Source organism: Ipomoea triloba, chromosome 7 (assembly GCF_003576645.1).
Source record: "Ipomoea triloba cultivar NCNSP0323 chromosome 7, ASM357664v1".
Classification (NCBI taxonomy): domain Eukaryota; kingdom Viridiplantae; phylum Streptophyta; class Magnoliopsida; order Solanales; family Convolvulaceae; genus Ipomoea; species Ipomoea triloba.
The window spans coordinates 16,471,482-16,489,683 of record NC_044922.1 but is presented as its reverse complement, the minus strand read 5'-3'; the positions used below and the strand labels follow the sequence as shown (position 1 = coordinate 16,489,683).

Below are 18,202 nucleotides of genomic sequence, written 5' to 3'. Positions count from 1 at the left end.
CACACTTATATGTGCAAATGTCACACTTATATGCTCAAATATAATACTAATCAGGAATACAATTTTTGTTACTTATAAGAGAAAAAGTTTTACATTTTTCATAATAAGTAATGTTGACAAGTTTTCCTTACTTATAAGGAAAAATATAATACTTTTGAGGGAAAATGTAACACTTTTAAATCGAAATGTAAAAGTATTGTATTTTTTCTTAAAAGTATTACATTTACCCTTATAAGTAACAAAAATTTAACTCTTAATTAGTATTACATTTGAGCATATAAGTATGACATTTGTGCGTATAAGTGTTACATTTACACACTAACCCGGCCCGTCTCACCGTGAGACGGTCTCACACAAGTTTTTGCCTTTTAAATATCGTTGAATACAAGAACATTTCTGTGTTCAATTATGTTTTTGCCTTTTAAATATCGTTGAATACAAGAACATTTCTGTGTTCAATTATGAATGTTTTTTAAAAAAATTAAAAATTAAAAATATATCAGCTCAACATACTTTGTATAAAAAAGATTGAAATGTCTTTGTATTTAACGATATTTCAACGATTTTGTTGCTGAAGGACTAAAATTGGTGATGCCACAATAATACTAGGACCAAATGAGGATGTTTTAATAAAAAATGACTAAAAGTGAATTGTCACCTATAAATCTAGGATAAAAAATGGAATTAACTCTTTAAAAAATTATACACTTATTTAAAAAATATTCAATATAACTAAAATTTTACTGCACATGGCGCATATATATATATATATATATATATATATATATATATATATATATATATATATATATAAAATTTAGTTATTTATTTTGATTCAATTTTTATTTACAACCAAACTGACTCATTTTACTTAAATTCATTACCATTACCAATTATTTGATTCTCATTACTATTTCGATTCCAATGTTTGAATCAAACACACCCTAATAAAATTGAAGGCCATTGATATTTTGGTGCTGGGTAAGTGTTTCGGTTATTCATTGTTCTTAATTTTTTTTTTTGGTCTTTACTTATCTGGTATTTTGTTTGATTCACGGACTAAGGTTTGTTAATGTCTATATAGTCCACCTACATATTATGCACATTTGACTGCATTTCGGATATATTGAGGACGAAATATCATACGAGGGTAAAAATGTTAAGTCATTGCCTGTCATCAAGAACAATGTGAAGGGTGTCATATTTTACAGCTGAAAGAAATAGTTTGTTGTTTTTGCAATGCAACTCAATTTTTGTTATATCTGTGTTGTTTTTATTTGGGACCATTTCTGGATCGGAGATATCGAAGGATGATTCAAGCATTGTTGCATTAGTTTGGTGTTTTGTCATGCACAAAGTCCATGGGAAGGTATTTAGTGTTTTTTGCATATTGATTCAGACATTTTAATTTTGTATACTTGAAAGATTGAGAATAAGTATTATTATGATGTTTGCTTTCGGAAATATATAAATGATTCCAACTCATAATTTGAAAATTTATACACTCAGATTTTACTTGTATTTTATCAAAATCATTTAAGTGTCCAAAAGGATTTTAAAAGTAAAAAAGATTTTTGAAGATTTTCTATAAGTAGCAAAAGTTTGGAGAATATTGTATAAGCAACAATAGTTTGATTGAAAAGCTAATTATGTTCTGGTCAATGAGAATCTAATTCTATAATGACATGTTTGGTTGGATGGAAAATCTTTTCTATGGAAAATATTTTTCAAAAATTGAGAAAAATGTGTTATTATGTTGTTTGGAAAATGTTTTTCATGGAATTTGACTTCCCAAAAGTGAAGGAAAACAAATTCTAAAGGTAGAGATATAGAGGTTGGTATTTTGTTTTCCAATGGAATTGGGAAGAAAGTACGAAGCAATTGGACTATTTTACCCTTATCAAAATTTATTATCACTATTATTATTAAGGGGCATATTGATCTTTATATTTATAATTCCTTACTATTCAAAACCCAACCAAACAATGGAATTCATATTCCTAGTAATTTCTTCTCCACCAACCAAATTATTTTCCTGGTAATTTGTTTTCCATGGAATTTGAATTCCATTTCTTTCAAATGTTTTCAAGCGAACCAAACGGGCTGTAATATCAAGGAAAGTAAATTTCGCATAGACTAAGAATCTACCAAACTTATTTAATTATGTATTTATCATTTTTGGTGTCATGTTAAAAGTTTTTTATAAATATAAGAAATTTGTCTTTTAGTTTATTAATTTACAAGTGATTTATAAAACTCTCAATTATGCTTTTTTTTTCTTTTTAGTATTTGTATATAGCAAGAATATATACAAGAAATTAAAAAAAAATCATTTAAAAAACTGAAACAAACCAAACATCTTAATCAATTTTCCTATACCTCACTAAAGTTTTTTCTTTAAAAACAATAATTTGACAAAAAGTCAAGGCCACAATTAGTCAATTTTAAATTGAGAAAATGATATTTTTTTTTCTAAATTATATGTTTATAGCACTTTTTTCTGCATAAATTATTCATCTATCTACATTAGCTCCTCAATAATTTTAAAAGTGACCATTTTTCTTCCTTTTATGTTAAATAGACATTTTTACCTTTAAAAATAAGTACTTTATATTTTTTTTTCTCCAAGAAATTATTGCTTATATATAGGGATAACCATGGTTCAATTCTAACCGACCAGTTCGAATCAAATTGTACACTATAGCAACCAAACCAAACCACTATAATATCTACTTATATGTGGTAGTAAGAATAAATGCATAAAAGAGCATATACCATTTTTAAGTACGCAGGTAGAAAAAAGCACTCTACGCATGTAATTGTATAAGCAAATAATTGAAGGCTAATGTAAATAATATATAAGTAATTCAGGGAAAAAAGCATTCTACGCATATAAATCAAAGTGAAAAATCGTCATTTTCCCTTTTAAAATTGAAGACCAAAAATGACAAAACTAAAATGGTGTAAAAATGATATTAATCACAGAACATTTTGTTCAGAACAACTAATTTCATTTAACTACTATATATTCTGGAACACCATCCAGTCTTCCAGGAGCGCCTATGACAAGATAATCTTCACAGACAATTACACAAACCAACTATAGAGCGAAACATGAATATACTCCAGAAATAAGATTTTAGGGCAAAATGACCCTAGTTTCAAAAGACGACACTACTTTAATTCAGAAGGATAAACAAAATGAGCTCACAAAACACATTCAATGTACCAGCCCAAAGTCTGGAGTCTGATATACAGAAAACATAGTACCCCAATACAAAAAACTGATCTCCTTCAGCAGTAAAACATAACGGCCTTCACATTGTCCTTAATGGCAGGCAATGGCCTAACATTAGCAGTGTTTTCCCTAGTAGCCCTGCCGCCCGCCATTCCAGAGGATCCATCTGATACTTCATCCTCAACATAATACCTGGCACGAAAAGCGGCCAAATGCGCATAATATGCAGGTGGAACTGTATGGACATGAACAAATCATCTTTAGTCATCTATGGATCATACACAATCTGATATGGCCAAATGCGCATAATATGCAGGTGGAACTGTATGGACATGAACAAATCATCTTTAGTCATCTATGATCATACACAATCTGATATGGCCAAAGGACAAAAAAAAAAAAACTAACCAATGGAGACTGATTTAGTGCATCGAGCATAGCTGAGACAAACAACAAAAAGTTAATGATTTAAATATTAGTAACTGAATTTATATCTTCCAAAGTATAATATAACATCATTCTAGTGCAAATAAAGTTTCAGAACTATTACGTATAACACAAGCAATTTGTTAGGTTCTGCAAAGCATCTGCAGTGAATGCGTTCTCATCATACAGCACATGGTAATGAGCAGGACGGCTGGTCCCCTGGAGAAAAGAAGAATAGAGACAAAAGAGAAAAAAAATGCATTAAGAGATGTCTTAAACATAATCACATAATCACTCACTAACCAATACCAGATTGGTTTATTGCAAAATTTACCTGGATACCAGCATGGCTGCAAAGGTAGAAATCAAATTCTGTTGGGTGGCAAATCTTCGTATCAACCACAGTGCCTGGCATTACATAAAAATATATATATATAAATTGTTGTAATCACATATAGGTTGTACAAGAACTATCTAAATATCCAAACCTGGTAGTATGTTGCCACTTTTATCTGTCATTCTGCGATCATCATGATTAGCAGGGAACAAGCGTGTGTGGTGCCTCTTCTGCACTACAACAAAGGTAACTGGAGGTAGATAATTTGCCTCCAATGAATTGCATGCCTGAGCAGAACAATAAATAGAAAGTTGAAAGTTAGGACAGATAATGAAGGTCGGGGAACAATATAACCTCAAAATAGAACAAACAGAACAACACAATAGCATACCTTTCGAATTGCGTCCATTTCTTCTAACAACACTTGACAAAATTGTCCTTCACTCACTCCATCTCTGATAAGTTTATACAAGTATAATCATTACAACATTTAGTATGTATATATGGAAAAAGGATAAAAGAAACATACTGGCCAATGTGACAGGAACTAACCTATAAAATATGATTCTCTCTGGCTTACGCCCTGTTGACTTTCTGAACTCAATTAGTAATTCCCTGTGGTTGTCCACAAAGTGAAAAATGGGATTTTAATATTGGCCAATTAACAATTGTATATAGTTCACACAAGAGTATACCTAATCATGCCACCATGAACCGTTCCTCTTTGTGGATCCTGATGTGTTTTATAAAGCCCCTGGATGATCTCTTCACGATGCTGCTGTGCAGAAACCAGCCCTCTATACTTTGTAACATGAGGCCAATCCATTGATGCAACCACCTAAAAACAATATATTATATATAGAATAGATGTTAGCTTCATAAAATGGAAAAGCCAAACTTTTTATATAAAACATAAAAAGATCAGCAATGTACTGCAGCAATTGAAGAACTTGTGTCCTCCCCTGGAGATGGATGAGTAACATCAGCCCCAAAGATTATCGTCGGGCGATCAGTCAGGTAAGGTATGTTTCTCTGCACAGCTAGCTCCAAAAAACAGTTTCTTCCGCCAACCTATGTAATAGGTGTTAAGCATCACTTTGACCTTAATTAACAAGAGCAGTAATACACAATTCTAAGGGACAACAAAGCAAACCTTAACATTTATCTTTAGTGAAACATTCTCAAGATATTGCTTGTTATTATACTTGGCTGCTTGTCTAGGTTGACAACACTGAGAGACAATTCCCAACTCTGTCTCACAAATCCTCTTGATCTTTCCTATATTAACACAATAACCAAAAGATGTCAAGCACTAAAACTAGATTAGGAAACCATATCATCAAATTTTAACTCAACAAAGCTCACCATAGGACCCGCTAACATCAGGAAGAATAATTATCAGAAGCTGTAAATTTCCACTCTTCTTCATACTTGAAATTCTAGCAGTGCAGTCTTTATGAATATCAATCAATGTCTTTTCAATCTTACTAGGATGAAAAGAATGAATAGGAACCAAAGGGGATGGATTGAAATCCTAAAAAACAAAAAGCCATGTTACAATTCTCAAAATACAGGTGATTTGGAATTTAACTAACAGGTGAAAAAAAAAAACAAGGCATACCATCCCTTTACTGCAGCACATCTCAAGTAATTCTCCACAAAACCTATCTGGATCTTTACACCGTGAGAAGTTGACACATGCCCAAAATTCCACCCTTGCAGCATCAACCATTTTCTGAATTAACAATTCAAAATGCATGCTAGCCTTAGGAATAGTACAAAAATATCAACCAAAAAATTAATAAATTGAGCAATAAAAGACACATTAGTAACCAGCACCTTATTTATCATGTTCCACACTCCAACCCTAGGATCAACAAGGGATTCACGCCCAGATTCATGATATTTTATCTGTAAGAGAAAGAAATGCAGAAGTCAGTTTAATAATCCACACTATCAAGCCAATGTAAATCCAGGAATTACCCTTGGTGGTGGAAGGACACGTGCATCAATTTGAGTAAGTGCAGTCCTTAACTGCATTCCAAATTCAGTCTTCACTAATTCCTTCTTGTTATACTCATTCTTCTCAATTATCTGCAAGAAAGCATTCCATGTCCAAGTAGGGAAAAGAATAAAGCATTCAATGTCTAAATAGGGTAAATAATACGTAAAAAAAAAAAAAATTCATGGAAATTAATAAAAACTATAATCATGCCTGCTCAATTATTTTCTCCCTCTCAGGAGGACGTTTGCATGCTGCTCTTAGCAACTGAGTTACTTGTCTTTCATTAAGTTTTCTTGTATATCGTTGTCCCTTAACAATTGTGCAAACCTAAAGCAGAAGCAGGAGGTATATAAACTTCATGATACATCAAGAACAAAAAAGTATGAAAAAACAAAATAACGAAGGATACCTCCATGGGTACATATACAGGTCTAGCATCACTACCGGACTGAATGGCAGGCAACATGGGATATTGAAGTACAATATTGTATTTCTGACGGAAGTACTGGCCTACAGAAATCTTCTCTCCCCCATCAAGCTCAAAACTTCTCTCAAAAGAATGAAAATTTTGCATTAAATCATATGCAAGAGAACAAATAACATATTAACATTTGTGTACCAAACAATCAATAGAATGATGGTAGAAAAGATCATCTTTATGCTTTACATACTCTTAATAATTATTAAAAATTAGTCAACATAAACTCTTGCATCAGCTACTTAACAATAATGCTGAAAAGAACAATCATCAAGCAATAGAATAAGCATACATCAACTGATGAGCTGGTTGGGAAGACAATCCAGATATTTTATAGCGCCTAGTGTAACTTAGATGATTGAATTCCACCTTAACACCCCTCAAATCTCTTTTAATCTGCAAAAGTAAAAAAGAACAAATCAATATAGAACATAGAAGTATAAAAGTAAGAATAGCATTTTCCTGAAAAACAAACACCCTTTTTGTGGCACTGCTGTATCAGAGACACAAACTTACAAAACCTTTTCAAACATTGAAGATTAAAGTATTTAAACTTCAAATACCATACCTTTATACGGTCTTGATCTGTCAAAGGCCTACTCAAATCTCTAACAAACTTCTTCACATACTCAGAAACCAAAATGGGTTCATAAAATGCTCTAGCAGACACATCTGCAGCATTAGAATTTCGGACAATTAGTGGTAATTCTACAAGATTAATGATGAGTGTAATGTAAGATATTTGAGTATCACCATACCTATATTCAACGATAGCCCCATTTGACATGGGCGAAGGCTCTGATAAAATCCTTTCCAGTAATCCAAACCATCAGATAGTTGGCCTTCTCCAAACTGACTTGAGAAAAATGATCTCCCCACAACTTGATATCTATAATGGAAATAAAAGTGTATTTCACCTATTATACTCTACTAGTACACATAAGCTTTAATTATAAAATAGATAAGTAAAACTGAATCTCAAAAGTCAAAAGCATATAAAAATAGAGTAAGATGTGTTACAGGGATGATGGATTTGTCCTCAAAACCACATCAAGAACTTGTATGGTTTCCTGTGGGGCATCAAGCTGCCTGCTTTGCAAAAATTGCTGTAGATGATACAGACTATGTTTGGTAGCAAATTTGATTGATACCTTATATTCTCTTTCTCGCCTACAATCACACAAGCAGCAGCATAACATGGAGTGAAATCAGTGAACACTAAGTAAGGGATTGCAAGAAAACACTAACAAAAATGGGATTTACCTTGAACTTCCCTTATCATCAGCTAACTTTACAACAAAATCCATGGATTTGAAGGGCAATTCCCCTGCAGTATAAACACTCTTGCCTCCATCATAGGCAAGCATCCGGTTGCCCAAGTGAGTTTGGGTATAATCTGAAGCTAGCTTGTTCATAATAACCCTACAAACTTTCTTTGATAGGACTTCAGGAGTAATGGTCACCTACACAAGTGTATTATTGCACATGAAAATTACTAATTAGAATGGATTTTGAATAACAGAACACAACATTGATGCAAAATCACTACATACATACTTAATACTTTTTGGTTCTGAGATTTCCAAAATAACAGTATAAGAAACAGAGTTACACAGGTAAGATTTGACAAAACCATCATCAAAAAATCGATGCACTTAAGTCAATCAGACTCATACATATTAACAAAGCACATTATTTCTTTTATAGCATTATAAAACCTAAGGAATTTAGATGAGCACAACCACACACATTATGATATAGACAGAAAACCACATAATAAATCAAAGAGGTATGGCGTATAAAACACTACACTACACAGCAGAAGAAAACGATAATAGAACAAAAGCAGCAGCATAATAAGATAGTAGTAATCAGCACACTCACATCGTAGTGGTTCAAATCCCTGTCTGCAATATCAACCAGAAAATGATTTGCTTTTACAACACATCTCATGCCGAACCTCCCGCATCCAGGCCGACTCGGAAAACGAACAGCTTTTGACGACGCAGGAGGGAGCGCTGGAGCCTCGGCAACAGCCGCCGCCTGTGATGACGCCGGATGAGACTCTGTTTGGAGTGTAAGTTTCTGATCTAAGTCGCGGATCAGTCGCTGAGCTGTAGGCGCAGGCGGAGCCGTCACAGATAGAGCGGGAATCTGCGACGGTGAAGGCACATTGTGAACTAATGGACCGCGACCACCGCCGCCGCGTCCTCTACCGCCGGTCCCGTCATAACCGCCGCCACGAGCACCAGCACCACCACGTCCACCGCGTTGCGAACGTCCTCGACCGCCGCCGCCTCCTCCGCCTCTATCGCCGTCCATTCCACGGCCCGACATCTCAGTTAGCGTAACCTAACGGAAAGGAGAATTATCCGGAAAAAGGAATGTATAGAAGCGCAGAAATCGTGAGGACTACTGTCATCAACCACTCAGTATTTATAGGCAGAGACAACGTTAAGAATGCGAACGTACCCTGCGAGATGACGTGCATACTGCAATAGAGTGAGAATGGCGTGGGCGTGGCAGTTCCTTGGACCGGATTGCCCTCCCCTTTAGATTTCATTTTAATTTTAATCATTATTAATACAGTAGTCCTCACGATTTCTGCGCTTCTATACATTCCTTTTTCCGGATATTAATGAATCCTTCAAATCTTCAATTGATTAATTATTATTAATTATTATTGTAATATTATTAATCATTATTAATACATTGGTTGATGAATGATGACAGTAATCCTCACGATTTCTACGCTTCTATACATTCCTTTTTCCGGATATTAATGAATCCTTTAAATGACAAATCTTCAATTGATTAATTATTATTGTAATATTATTAATTATTATTGTAATATTATTAATGATTATTAATTATTATTCCCTTCCAATGAAATAAGAATATTATTAATTATTATTATTGTAATATATGAATTTTTATATATAATTATTATTCAATTGATTTTTATTGAAATCTTTTTTTTTTAATTTGTACCAAAATCAAACAATTAAAAAATAATTATAGTAAATAAAAATGTCACATTTAGCCCTTGTTATAATCAAAGGATAATTTAGTCCATCAATTATTTGCGATATATATTTAATTTCTCGGTTAAAGTGATTAATTTATTTCGTCTATAGAATGTAGAGTAATTTAAAAATAATTTGAAAATTGATTGAGTGCATTTTATATTAATTTTTATTTAAAATGTTATTTTAATTTTCATAGCCCTAATTTGTTTTAGATCTTAAGGTAAGTCATTAAGTTTTTTTATCATTATTTTTTGTAATTAGTGCTACGGTTATAGTTGTCTGCTATAAATTTTAATTTCCGCATTTTATTTTATTTCTTTAAGGAAAATGGAAACGTTAAAGGTGCATTACCATATTTTGGTTGTTACTAAATGTTAATGGCATTTCTAAAAAAAAAAATGTTAATGATGATTATAAGGTTATTTATTACCATTAATACTTAATGTTAAAATTATTATTATGGTTTTATTTATGAATCCTTAATTGTTTCCAATTATGCTTATGTATGTGGCAATGTTTCAAATATGAAAAAAAAAATTTTGACAACGGACTATTACCATTATTGTACATTTATTCCATAATTCATTTAGTCTTTAAATTATGATTAATGTTATTGTCCATATTTGGTTATGTATAATTCATACTCTTTAGATTGATTCATGCATTTGAATACATTAAGTGCATAATATTAGGTTTAATTATGCAATTAGGGTTTGTGAGATTTGATTTACAAATGGCAGCATATCCTTTTGGTTTGATATTGTTAAAATTTGTAAATTTATTTTATTTCTCACAAATTTGATTTTTATGCATTAAAACATTTTACCATGGGCTTACAGTTTGAAATTTTCAAAGTATATATTCATTACATCATTATTCAAAATGCTAGGTCCCTTTTGGTTTGGACTCATTAGTGTTCATTTGAATATTACTTTTATACTTTGAAAGCTCATATATATTAAAAATTGTTTCAAGTAATGCAATTTGTTTAGACTATATGAGTTTAATGTTTAATTTTATGTATATTTTTCCTAAGCATAATTTTTTGTTTTAAATTATGCAATTTTTTTTTATTATGTCTTTAGCAATGCATAAATTTAGGATGAAATTGTATTAGTTCCTAATTAAGTTGGACTTATGCATAACCTTTAGTTACGGTAGTAAATAAAAATGACACTTTTAGCCCTTATTATAATCAAAGAATAAATTTAGTCCATCAATTATTTGCGATATATCTTTAATTTTTCAGTTAAAGTGATTAATTTATTTCGTCTACATAATGTAGAGCAATTTAAAAATAAATTGAAAATTAATTTTATTAAAAAATGTTATTTTAATTTTCACAGCCCTAATTTATTTTAGATCTTAGGTTGTAACCATTCCGAAAATTATGATTCTAGAAGAATGGACAATAAAGATAAATACGTGAAGTGGGACGACAATCAATTTATGTAATTTTTAATATCTAAAGGATTATTAGTTGTCATGGCCTGGTGTGACTTGGAGAGTTTGATAATGTAACATTTGGAACCTCTATGGACAAAAAGTTATATTGTAACATATAAATTTTTACAGGCCCGCTAGAACGACAATCATATTACTCGAAAATTGTAACAGTATGTGCCTAGCTTGATTTACGTAATTTTCAATATTCAAAGGATTGTTAGTTGTCAATGTGGGACCTTGAGAATTTGATAATGTCATCGTTATAACCTCAACAAACAAAAGTTCTATTGTAACACATATTTTATGTGCCCCACTAGAACGACAATTACAAGACTAAAAAATTGTAACGGTTTGTGCTTAATTGGATTTAAGTAATTTTTAATATAACAAAATGATTATTAGGTGTCAATTGTGGTGGTGAGACCATGAGAATTTGATACCGTTGTCTTTGAAACTTCAATGGAATTTTTTTTTATTGTAATGTACAATTTTGTATGGATACGTCACACTATAGTGAGAATTAAACGACTCAAGAATGGTACGGTTGGTGCTTAGCTAGATTTTAGTAGTTTTCAAAACAACAAAATGATTATTAGTTGTCAACTATCATGGATGGACCTCGAGAATTTGATTACGTAACCTTCGAAACATCAAAGGACAAATATTTTATTGTAACGTACAGTTTTGTATGGGCACTAGTAGGATGGCAATCACATGACATGAAAATCGTAGTTGTGTGTGATTAGTTGGCTTTACATAATTTTCAATATACAAAAGATTGTTAGCTGCTTTCAAAAAAAAAAAAGGATTGTTACCTGTTATGGTGAGACCTTGAGAATTTGATAACGTAGCATTTTAAATTTCAACGGACAAAAGTAGCTATGAACAGATACTACATTGTAACAGAATCAGTAGTACTAAAAAAAAAGGTTTCAATTGTCATTGTGGCACCTAGAGAATTTGATTACATAGCCTTTGGCTCATCAACACACAAAAAGTTTATTCTAACGTATAGTTTTGTGTGGGCCCCACTAGAAGGATAATTAGACTAAAAAACAGTAACGGTATGTGCATAGCTGGATTTAAGTACGTTTCTAAAAAAAAAAAGATTATTAGCTGTTAATTGTCATTGTGGCACCTAGAGAATTTGATTACATAGCCTTTGGCTCATCAACAGACAAAAGTTTTAGAATGTTTTATTCTAACGTATAGTTTTGTGTGGGCCCCAATAGAAGGACAATTAATGACTCAAAAACAGTAACAATATGTACATAGCTGGGTTTAAGTAAGTTTCTAAAAAAAAAATTATTAGCTGTCAATTGTCATTGTGGCACCCAGAGAATTTGATTACATAGCCTTTGGCTCATCAACCGACAAAAAATTTATTCTAACGTATAGTTTTGTGTGGGCACCACTAGAAGGACAATTAATGACTCAAAAACAATAACGGTATGCGCATAGCTGGATTTAAGTAAGTTTCTTTAAAAAAAGAAAAAGATTATTAGCTGTCAATTGTCATTTTGGCACCTAGAGAATTTGATTACATAGCCTTTGGCTCATCAACAGACAAAAAAGTTTATTCTAACATATAGTTTTGTGTGGGTCCCAATAGGATAACAATCACATTACACGAAAACTATAATTGTGTGTGCTTAGCTGACTTTACATAATTTTCAATATCCAAAGGATTGTTAGCTGTCATGATGAGATTCTGAGAATTTGATAACGTATCCTTTGAAACTTCAACAGGCAAAAGTATAATTGTAAAGTACAACTAGTAGTTGCACCCGTGCGATGCACGGACATATAATGTAGGCTAAAGATTAAAAGTACTGTAAAAAAAAGAGCAAAATAGTATATGAAATAATTAATGAAAAACGATTACAATTTCAATTGTATTACACATTATTGTAAACTTCTTTGTAAACGACATTTTTAGTCGTACTTACAGATGGTAATTATCCTCACATATAAAACTTTTTAATCCCCTAGGATTACTTACTGTTGTGACTGCTACATATATTTGATCATATGATTAAAGATGCACGGATTAACATTATATAAATAAAAATGAAGTATAGTTGTAAAATAAGAAAAAAGATAATATTATTAATTAAAAACCTATTTGTAAACTACATTAGTAGTAGAAGTACAAATATTTTTTGATTCATCGCAAAATACAATTTTAAGGTCGTCTGGTCCTTAATTGACTATGGACAAAATTTGATTTCTTAAAAATCAATTCAACATTCGACAGTGTTTGTCCTTTAACTTTTGTTAAGAGTCATTGTATAGGTACTTTTATTATATTAAAAATGTACTTTTTATTTATGGTTCACACAAAAGTGTATCAATCATTATCGCATGGACCATAAATAAAAAGTATATTTTTTTTAAAAAATAAAAATTAAAAATAATGTACATAAAGTACATTATTTCATAGTACATTATTTAAATACTGAAAATACATTATTTTATATATAGTATCAAATAATGTACCTTCAATATAAAAATAATGTGCTTTTAGTATAATAAAAACATAGTCCACACAGCTATGTGGACCATGCTCCACACAATAATTTGCCAATGTGTATACCACGGTCAATGAAATAATGATTGCCAAATAATACCAACTCCAGAGTCCAAAAGCCATTTGTTTCCAACCAAAAAAAAAAAAAAAAAAACTCTTGAGGCTAGGTAAATACTCACTTTTGATTTTCCGTTTTCTAGAATTCATCTTGCAAGGTGGATTTTCCAAGTCCACAAAATAATTTTCCAATTAAACAGGTTTTTGCGACAAAAATAATTCATTTTTCATTTGGTCATACAATAGATCTATATTTTAATATAAATTAAATAAATATTAAGTATTTTATAATGTTTTGTCATTTGATTATTAAAATTATCCAATGTTATTAAAAACTATTAATGTTATTATATTTAATATGCAATAAAGAAATAAAGAAATATGAGGTTTATTCATTTATAAAATTTTGTTATTTAATATAATGTTGATTTGATATGATAAATTATGAACATAAATATTTATAATTAAAATATAAATTGATATTTAAAGAGGGTAATTACTAAAAATAATAAACTATATCAAAAGTTGCAGAGTATATTTTTTATATGAGTAGTTGAATTACAATTTCAGCGAGTCACCACAAATCAAGACGTTGAGAAATTTGAAGTTCAAATGGGTAATAGATTTGGTATGCATGTGTGTGTATAATTTTAAATTGATATTGATGATTTCATATAACATTTTAAATTGATTATTTATTTCAAAGATTTTCAAGATATATTCCACTATACGTTATCTCTTACTTTAAAAGTTATTTCAATTATAATTAAGTATATTATGATAATTTTAATATGTACAATGAATAATTTATTCAAATAAAATTTAACTATTGTATCGTACAAAAAATTAAACTTTATAATAAATTTTAAGCTTTTAATAATTGTTCAAAAAATAATTTAAACATACATTTTTACAAAGTAATTATTTTTAAAAATCAAAATTAAATGTAAATAATAATCTTTATCCTTCTTTATCTTATTAATTCATTTAATTGTTTACTATTTACCCTGTGTTTTTAAAATCTAAATTAAATATATATATATACGCACACACCCAAACACAAGACCATAACACCCACTCTCTGTTGCCGTCACCCCCAAACAAACAATTATGGGATCTAACCCTAACCCTGATTCTTTCTGCCGCCCACACCCATCGCACTGTCTCCGACTATTACCCATCCCCCACTCTCCACGTTTGCAGTCACCCGCCCTCGGCGTCTTCCGCTCTCCGCCATTGATGTCTCCGGCTATCCACGATCGGTTTATTCCCTTCTCCACCCTCCATGAATAATCTTTGCTCTCACGCCTCTCTATATCGTAGCTTCCCCGTTTCCCTTTCACAGCCCTTGGCGTCTCCGGCTCTCTGCCTTCAGCGCTTTCATGTTCAAATCGCTTCCGTTTTGAAGGTAATTTTCAACCGAACAATTTATAAGCGAAATATTTATTGATTCTCTGATTAACTCCTAACTTTCAATGACTGTCAATGTAGTTCCTACTCTGCATTTCACTGTTAATGTGTTCTGTTACTGCATGCAGAAGATCAATAATGTAGATGTTCTATAATAACCAAAGCCCAAGGATTTTGGGAAGATAACACTGTTTGAAGCAACCGAACAACATTTTATCTTCTTTTCACAAAAAATCCACTTGAGCAAGTTTGCAATTGCTTCCTTTTACTGCTCTCATTTTTGTGCTCTGCTTTGAACTGTACCTCCTATCAAACCTACAGGTCAGATAAGGACGAAGTAACAAAGCTAATTAATTTTAAATCATCAACATGTTCATATTATTTTTTTAACATAGATTTTTTGGACTTAATCAGAATAAAAAACTGTGTTATTATTGAACATTTATAATGAAATTACAAAACTGATAAATTCAAAAAAAAAATTAGTAGTGTTTTTTCCTCATTATTCATCCTAATTTTTGTTGTTCCAGCCCTAAATTCATTGCGATTGTTGATAATTTTTTTTCTCAAACACACATTATAACATAGGTATCCTCACCATCAAATACAAAGCATTTCTACTCAATGACTGGAGTTCCATTTTCTCAAAGCACTGTAATTGTCATGAATGACAAATTACTTATGTGATTTCCATAAAAAAATTGCATACCATTTATTTAGTTTCTCATAGCTCTGTTGTGTATGGCAGAATAGTTGGCAGTAGAACTGTAGTTAGATTACCTCAGTATAACAGTGTAATATAAGATTTGTATTGAATTAAGATGTTGTATTTGGTAGATTAGCTACTGTTGTATAATTGTTTTAATGAAATGAGAAGATCTGTTTGAAAACAATGGTGTTTTATATTTACTTATTAAAAAAGTTTGTCTTTATTAATACTTGAAAAAAACAGTAGTATGTAAGCGTGGCTGTTCAATTAATCAAATTTTGGAAAAAGAAATAAACTTCAATTCTTTTAACATATTATGAACAGCAAAAATACAAATGTGTTGTTCATGCTCAATTATTATGTACTAATGACAGACAAATTTATGATTCTTACCATTGTGTAAAGGAATTTTCTAAACATTTTTGAAATGGTTTAAGTGATTTTTTAACTTTTAGATATTTTTTCCTTGACTGTAAATCTTTTTTGTTTTAATTATAACTTTCGAGTGAATGAAGGAGGTAATTTGTTGTCAAAGTATTAACTTTCAAGCCAAGCAACTTAGTATTTATAATTTCACTAAATTTTAGATTGTTATAATTGAATGTGGGTGAATGTAATAAGTTGTAGTGAATGTAATGGTGAAATTGTCTCAAGAACTGTCAAAATCAATTGTCTAATAGCACTCACACGGTGCTATTCAATCAAAACATAAAAACAATTGCCCAAAACAACAATTCAACAAAAACAGTTCATCTAGGGTGCCAAATAAACCATAACAAAAACCAATTACAGTTTCACCTGTTTAATAAGAGCTAACTTAGACTTCTTCAATTTGATGGAGGAAGATAATTGATCCAAGAGGCATCCCTTGGCAGTATCAATGTCTTCACAGTCAACCACGTCCACTCTCTCTTTCAACTGTTGTGTACTTGTAGGAGTACTAACCTCATCGCCCTTAGAACCTTCCTGTAAATTTTAACACAAACTAAGAACAGTTAGTCATAGAAAACAAAGCATGATTACCATAAGAAAAATTCGTAAGTGTTAGAGCAGTACCATATCTGATTCTTCAGAGCCTTCTTCATCCTCTTCTATCATCTTAGACATCAAATCCTTTTCCTGGTCATCACTCAATTTCTGACAGTAGGTAGAAACCGACAACTCATCCCTTAACACTCTCATGACAGTGTATGTAGATATAGGTTCTATGATTTGATTCTTTTTGAACTGGTCCTTGAATATCATTGTCAATCCAATGAGATTCTCCAACTCAGGAATTTTAGAGTCCTACAAAAAAAAGGTAAATCAATGTAGTAATTCAGATACTTTAAAAACAAATATACTAAAATCTAATTCAGATTCTCCAAAGTTGTGTAGTTTACCTTTTTAGATTGCTCATACAAAACTGTTGCTGGGATTCCAACTAATTCAGCAACTTCTCTATCCCATAAGTTCTTTATAGAATACAAATTTCCCTCTCTGAAATATCTTTGTAGTTTTGGACATCATCTCTGTATATAGTGCCATGAATATATGTTCCCTGTTAGTATAAGGAAACAAAAAAATACAGAAAATATTAGGGAGTAAGAAATGGTTAGAAATATAAATTGAAATCATACAGTAGATATAAAATTTCATTACCTCTACATTGTGGAACAAACACTTCATTTTACTTCCTCTCACTTCAGGTACCTCATATGTTCTTACTCATATGTTCTTACTAATCTGACTGTGATTGATCTCTTGATGTGCATAGGACTGAAATCAACAATAAATGCAGCGTGATGAATGTTCCTAGATATACGTAACTAAGTGTGAACACAAAGTAGTGATTCAGGATGTTATTAATTACTGCAAAACGACGTAGTTTTGTGTTGGAGGGAAATTAGCTCCAAGAAGTTGTTGCTTTAATATAATGATAGATGATAGATGATAGATTTTGTATGGGCTTACTAGAACGACAATTAAATGTCCCGATAGGTGCTTAGCTAGATTTAAGCAATTTTCAAGAACCTATAGAATTTCACAACGTAGTATTTGAAATGTCTAACGGATAAAAATTTTTTTGTAATGTACAATTTTCTATGCCCCCACTAGAACAACAATTAAATGATTCAAAAATAATAATGTTAGGTGCTTAGCTGGATTTTAGTAAATTTCAATAAACAAAATGATTATTAGTTGTTAATTGTCATGGTGGGACCTAGAGAATTTGATAACGTAGCCTTTGAAACATTAATTGACTAAAATTTTATTGTAACGTATAATTTTGTATGGGACCCATTAGGACGACAATCACATGACATGAAAATTGTAATGGTGTGTGCTTATTTAGCATTACGTAATTTTCAATATTCAAAGGATTGGTAGTTGCCATGGTGGGACATTGAGAATTCGATAACATAACCTTTGGAACTTCAATGGACAAAAAATATTATTATAACGCACAATTTTGTATAGACCCCACTAGAATGATAAATTGATAATTGCGTGACTTGAAGACTGTAGTGGTATTTGTTTATATGGATTTATGTAAT

The 18,202-nt window shown here is 31.1% G+C and overlaps 2 protein-coding genes and 1 long non-coding RNA gene across 4 annotated transcripts; 1 reads left to right on the top strand and 2 right to left on the bottom strand.

Moving 5' to 3' along the window:
- Positions 1-3,005: 3,005 nt before the first annotated feature.
- LOC116025772 (protein argonaute 5-like) lies at positions 3,006-8,632 on the bottom strand. The gene is made up of 22 exons (XM_031267110.1): positions 8,369-8,632; positions 7,748-7,947; positions 7,505-7,654; positions 7,243-7,373; positions 7,053-7,156; positions 6,777-6,880; positions 6,416-6,551; positions 6,217-6,333; positions 5,985-6,095; positions 5,841-5,912; positions 5,623-5,736; positions 5,367-5,535; positions 5,155-5,279; positions 4,935-5,072; positions 4,697-4,839; positions 4,554-4,616; positions 4,393-4,456; positions 4,153-4,288; positions 3,999-4,072; positions 3,789-3,883; positions 3,647-3,678; positions 3,006-3,473 (listed from the first exon to the last, which is right to left on the bottom strand). The coding sequence occupies exons 1-22, from the start codon at positions 8,435-8,437 to the stop codon at positions 3,295-3,297; spliced, it is 2,526 nt and encodes an 841-aa protein (XP_031122970.1). The 5' UTR covers positions 8,438-8,632; the 3' UTR covers positions 3,006-3,294.
- Positions 8,633-14,629: 5,997 nt separating this feature from the next.
- Positions 14,630-15,846, top strand: LOC116026186. 2 transcript variants are annotated; one of them, XR_004099787.1, is made up of 2 exons: positions 14,630-14,954; positions 15,545-15,846. It is a non-coding gene; the product is annotated as an uncharacterized LOC116026186 (long non-coding RNA). The 2 variants fall into 2 exon arrangements; XR_004099788.1 differs by lacking the exon at positions 15,545-15,846 and adding an exon at positions 15,085-15,231.
- Positions 15,847-16,326: 480 nt separating this feature from the next.
- LOC116024000 lies at positions 16,327-17,271 on the bottom strand. The gene is made up of 2 exons (XM_031264884.1): positions 16,722-17,271; positions 16,327-16,631 (listed from the first exon to the last, which is right to left on the bottom strand). Exons 1-2 carry the CDS (start codon positions 16,908-16,910, stop codon positions 16,452-16,454), a joined length of 369 nt encoding a protein of 122 aa, XP_031120744.1. The 5' UTR covers positions 16,911-17,271; the 3' UTR covers positions 16,327-16,451.
- Positions 17,272-18,202: the final 931 nt, after the last annotated feature.

Coding starts and splice junctions, on each gene's coding strand:
- LOC116025772 (XM_031267110.1), bottom strand. CDS start 8,437: ATGAGATGTGTTGTAAAAGCAAATCATTTTCTGGTTGATATTGCAGAC. Junction 7,948..8,368: donor GGGATTTGAACCACTACGAT/GTGAGTGTGCTG, acceptor ACACTTGTGTAG/GTGACCATTACTCCTGAAGT. Junction 5,280..5,366: donor TGATGTTAGCGGGTCCTATG/GTGAGCTTTGTT, acceptor GTGTTAATATAG/GAAAGATCAAGAGGATTTGT.
- LOC116024000 (XM_031264884.1), bottom strand. CDS start 16,910: ATGATATTCAAGGACCAGTTCAAAAAGAATCAAATCATAGAACCTATA. Junction 16,632..16,721: donor GCTCTGAAGAATCAGATATG/GTACTGCTCTAA, acceptor TAAAATTTACAG/GAAGGTTCTAAGGGCGATGA.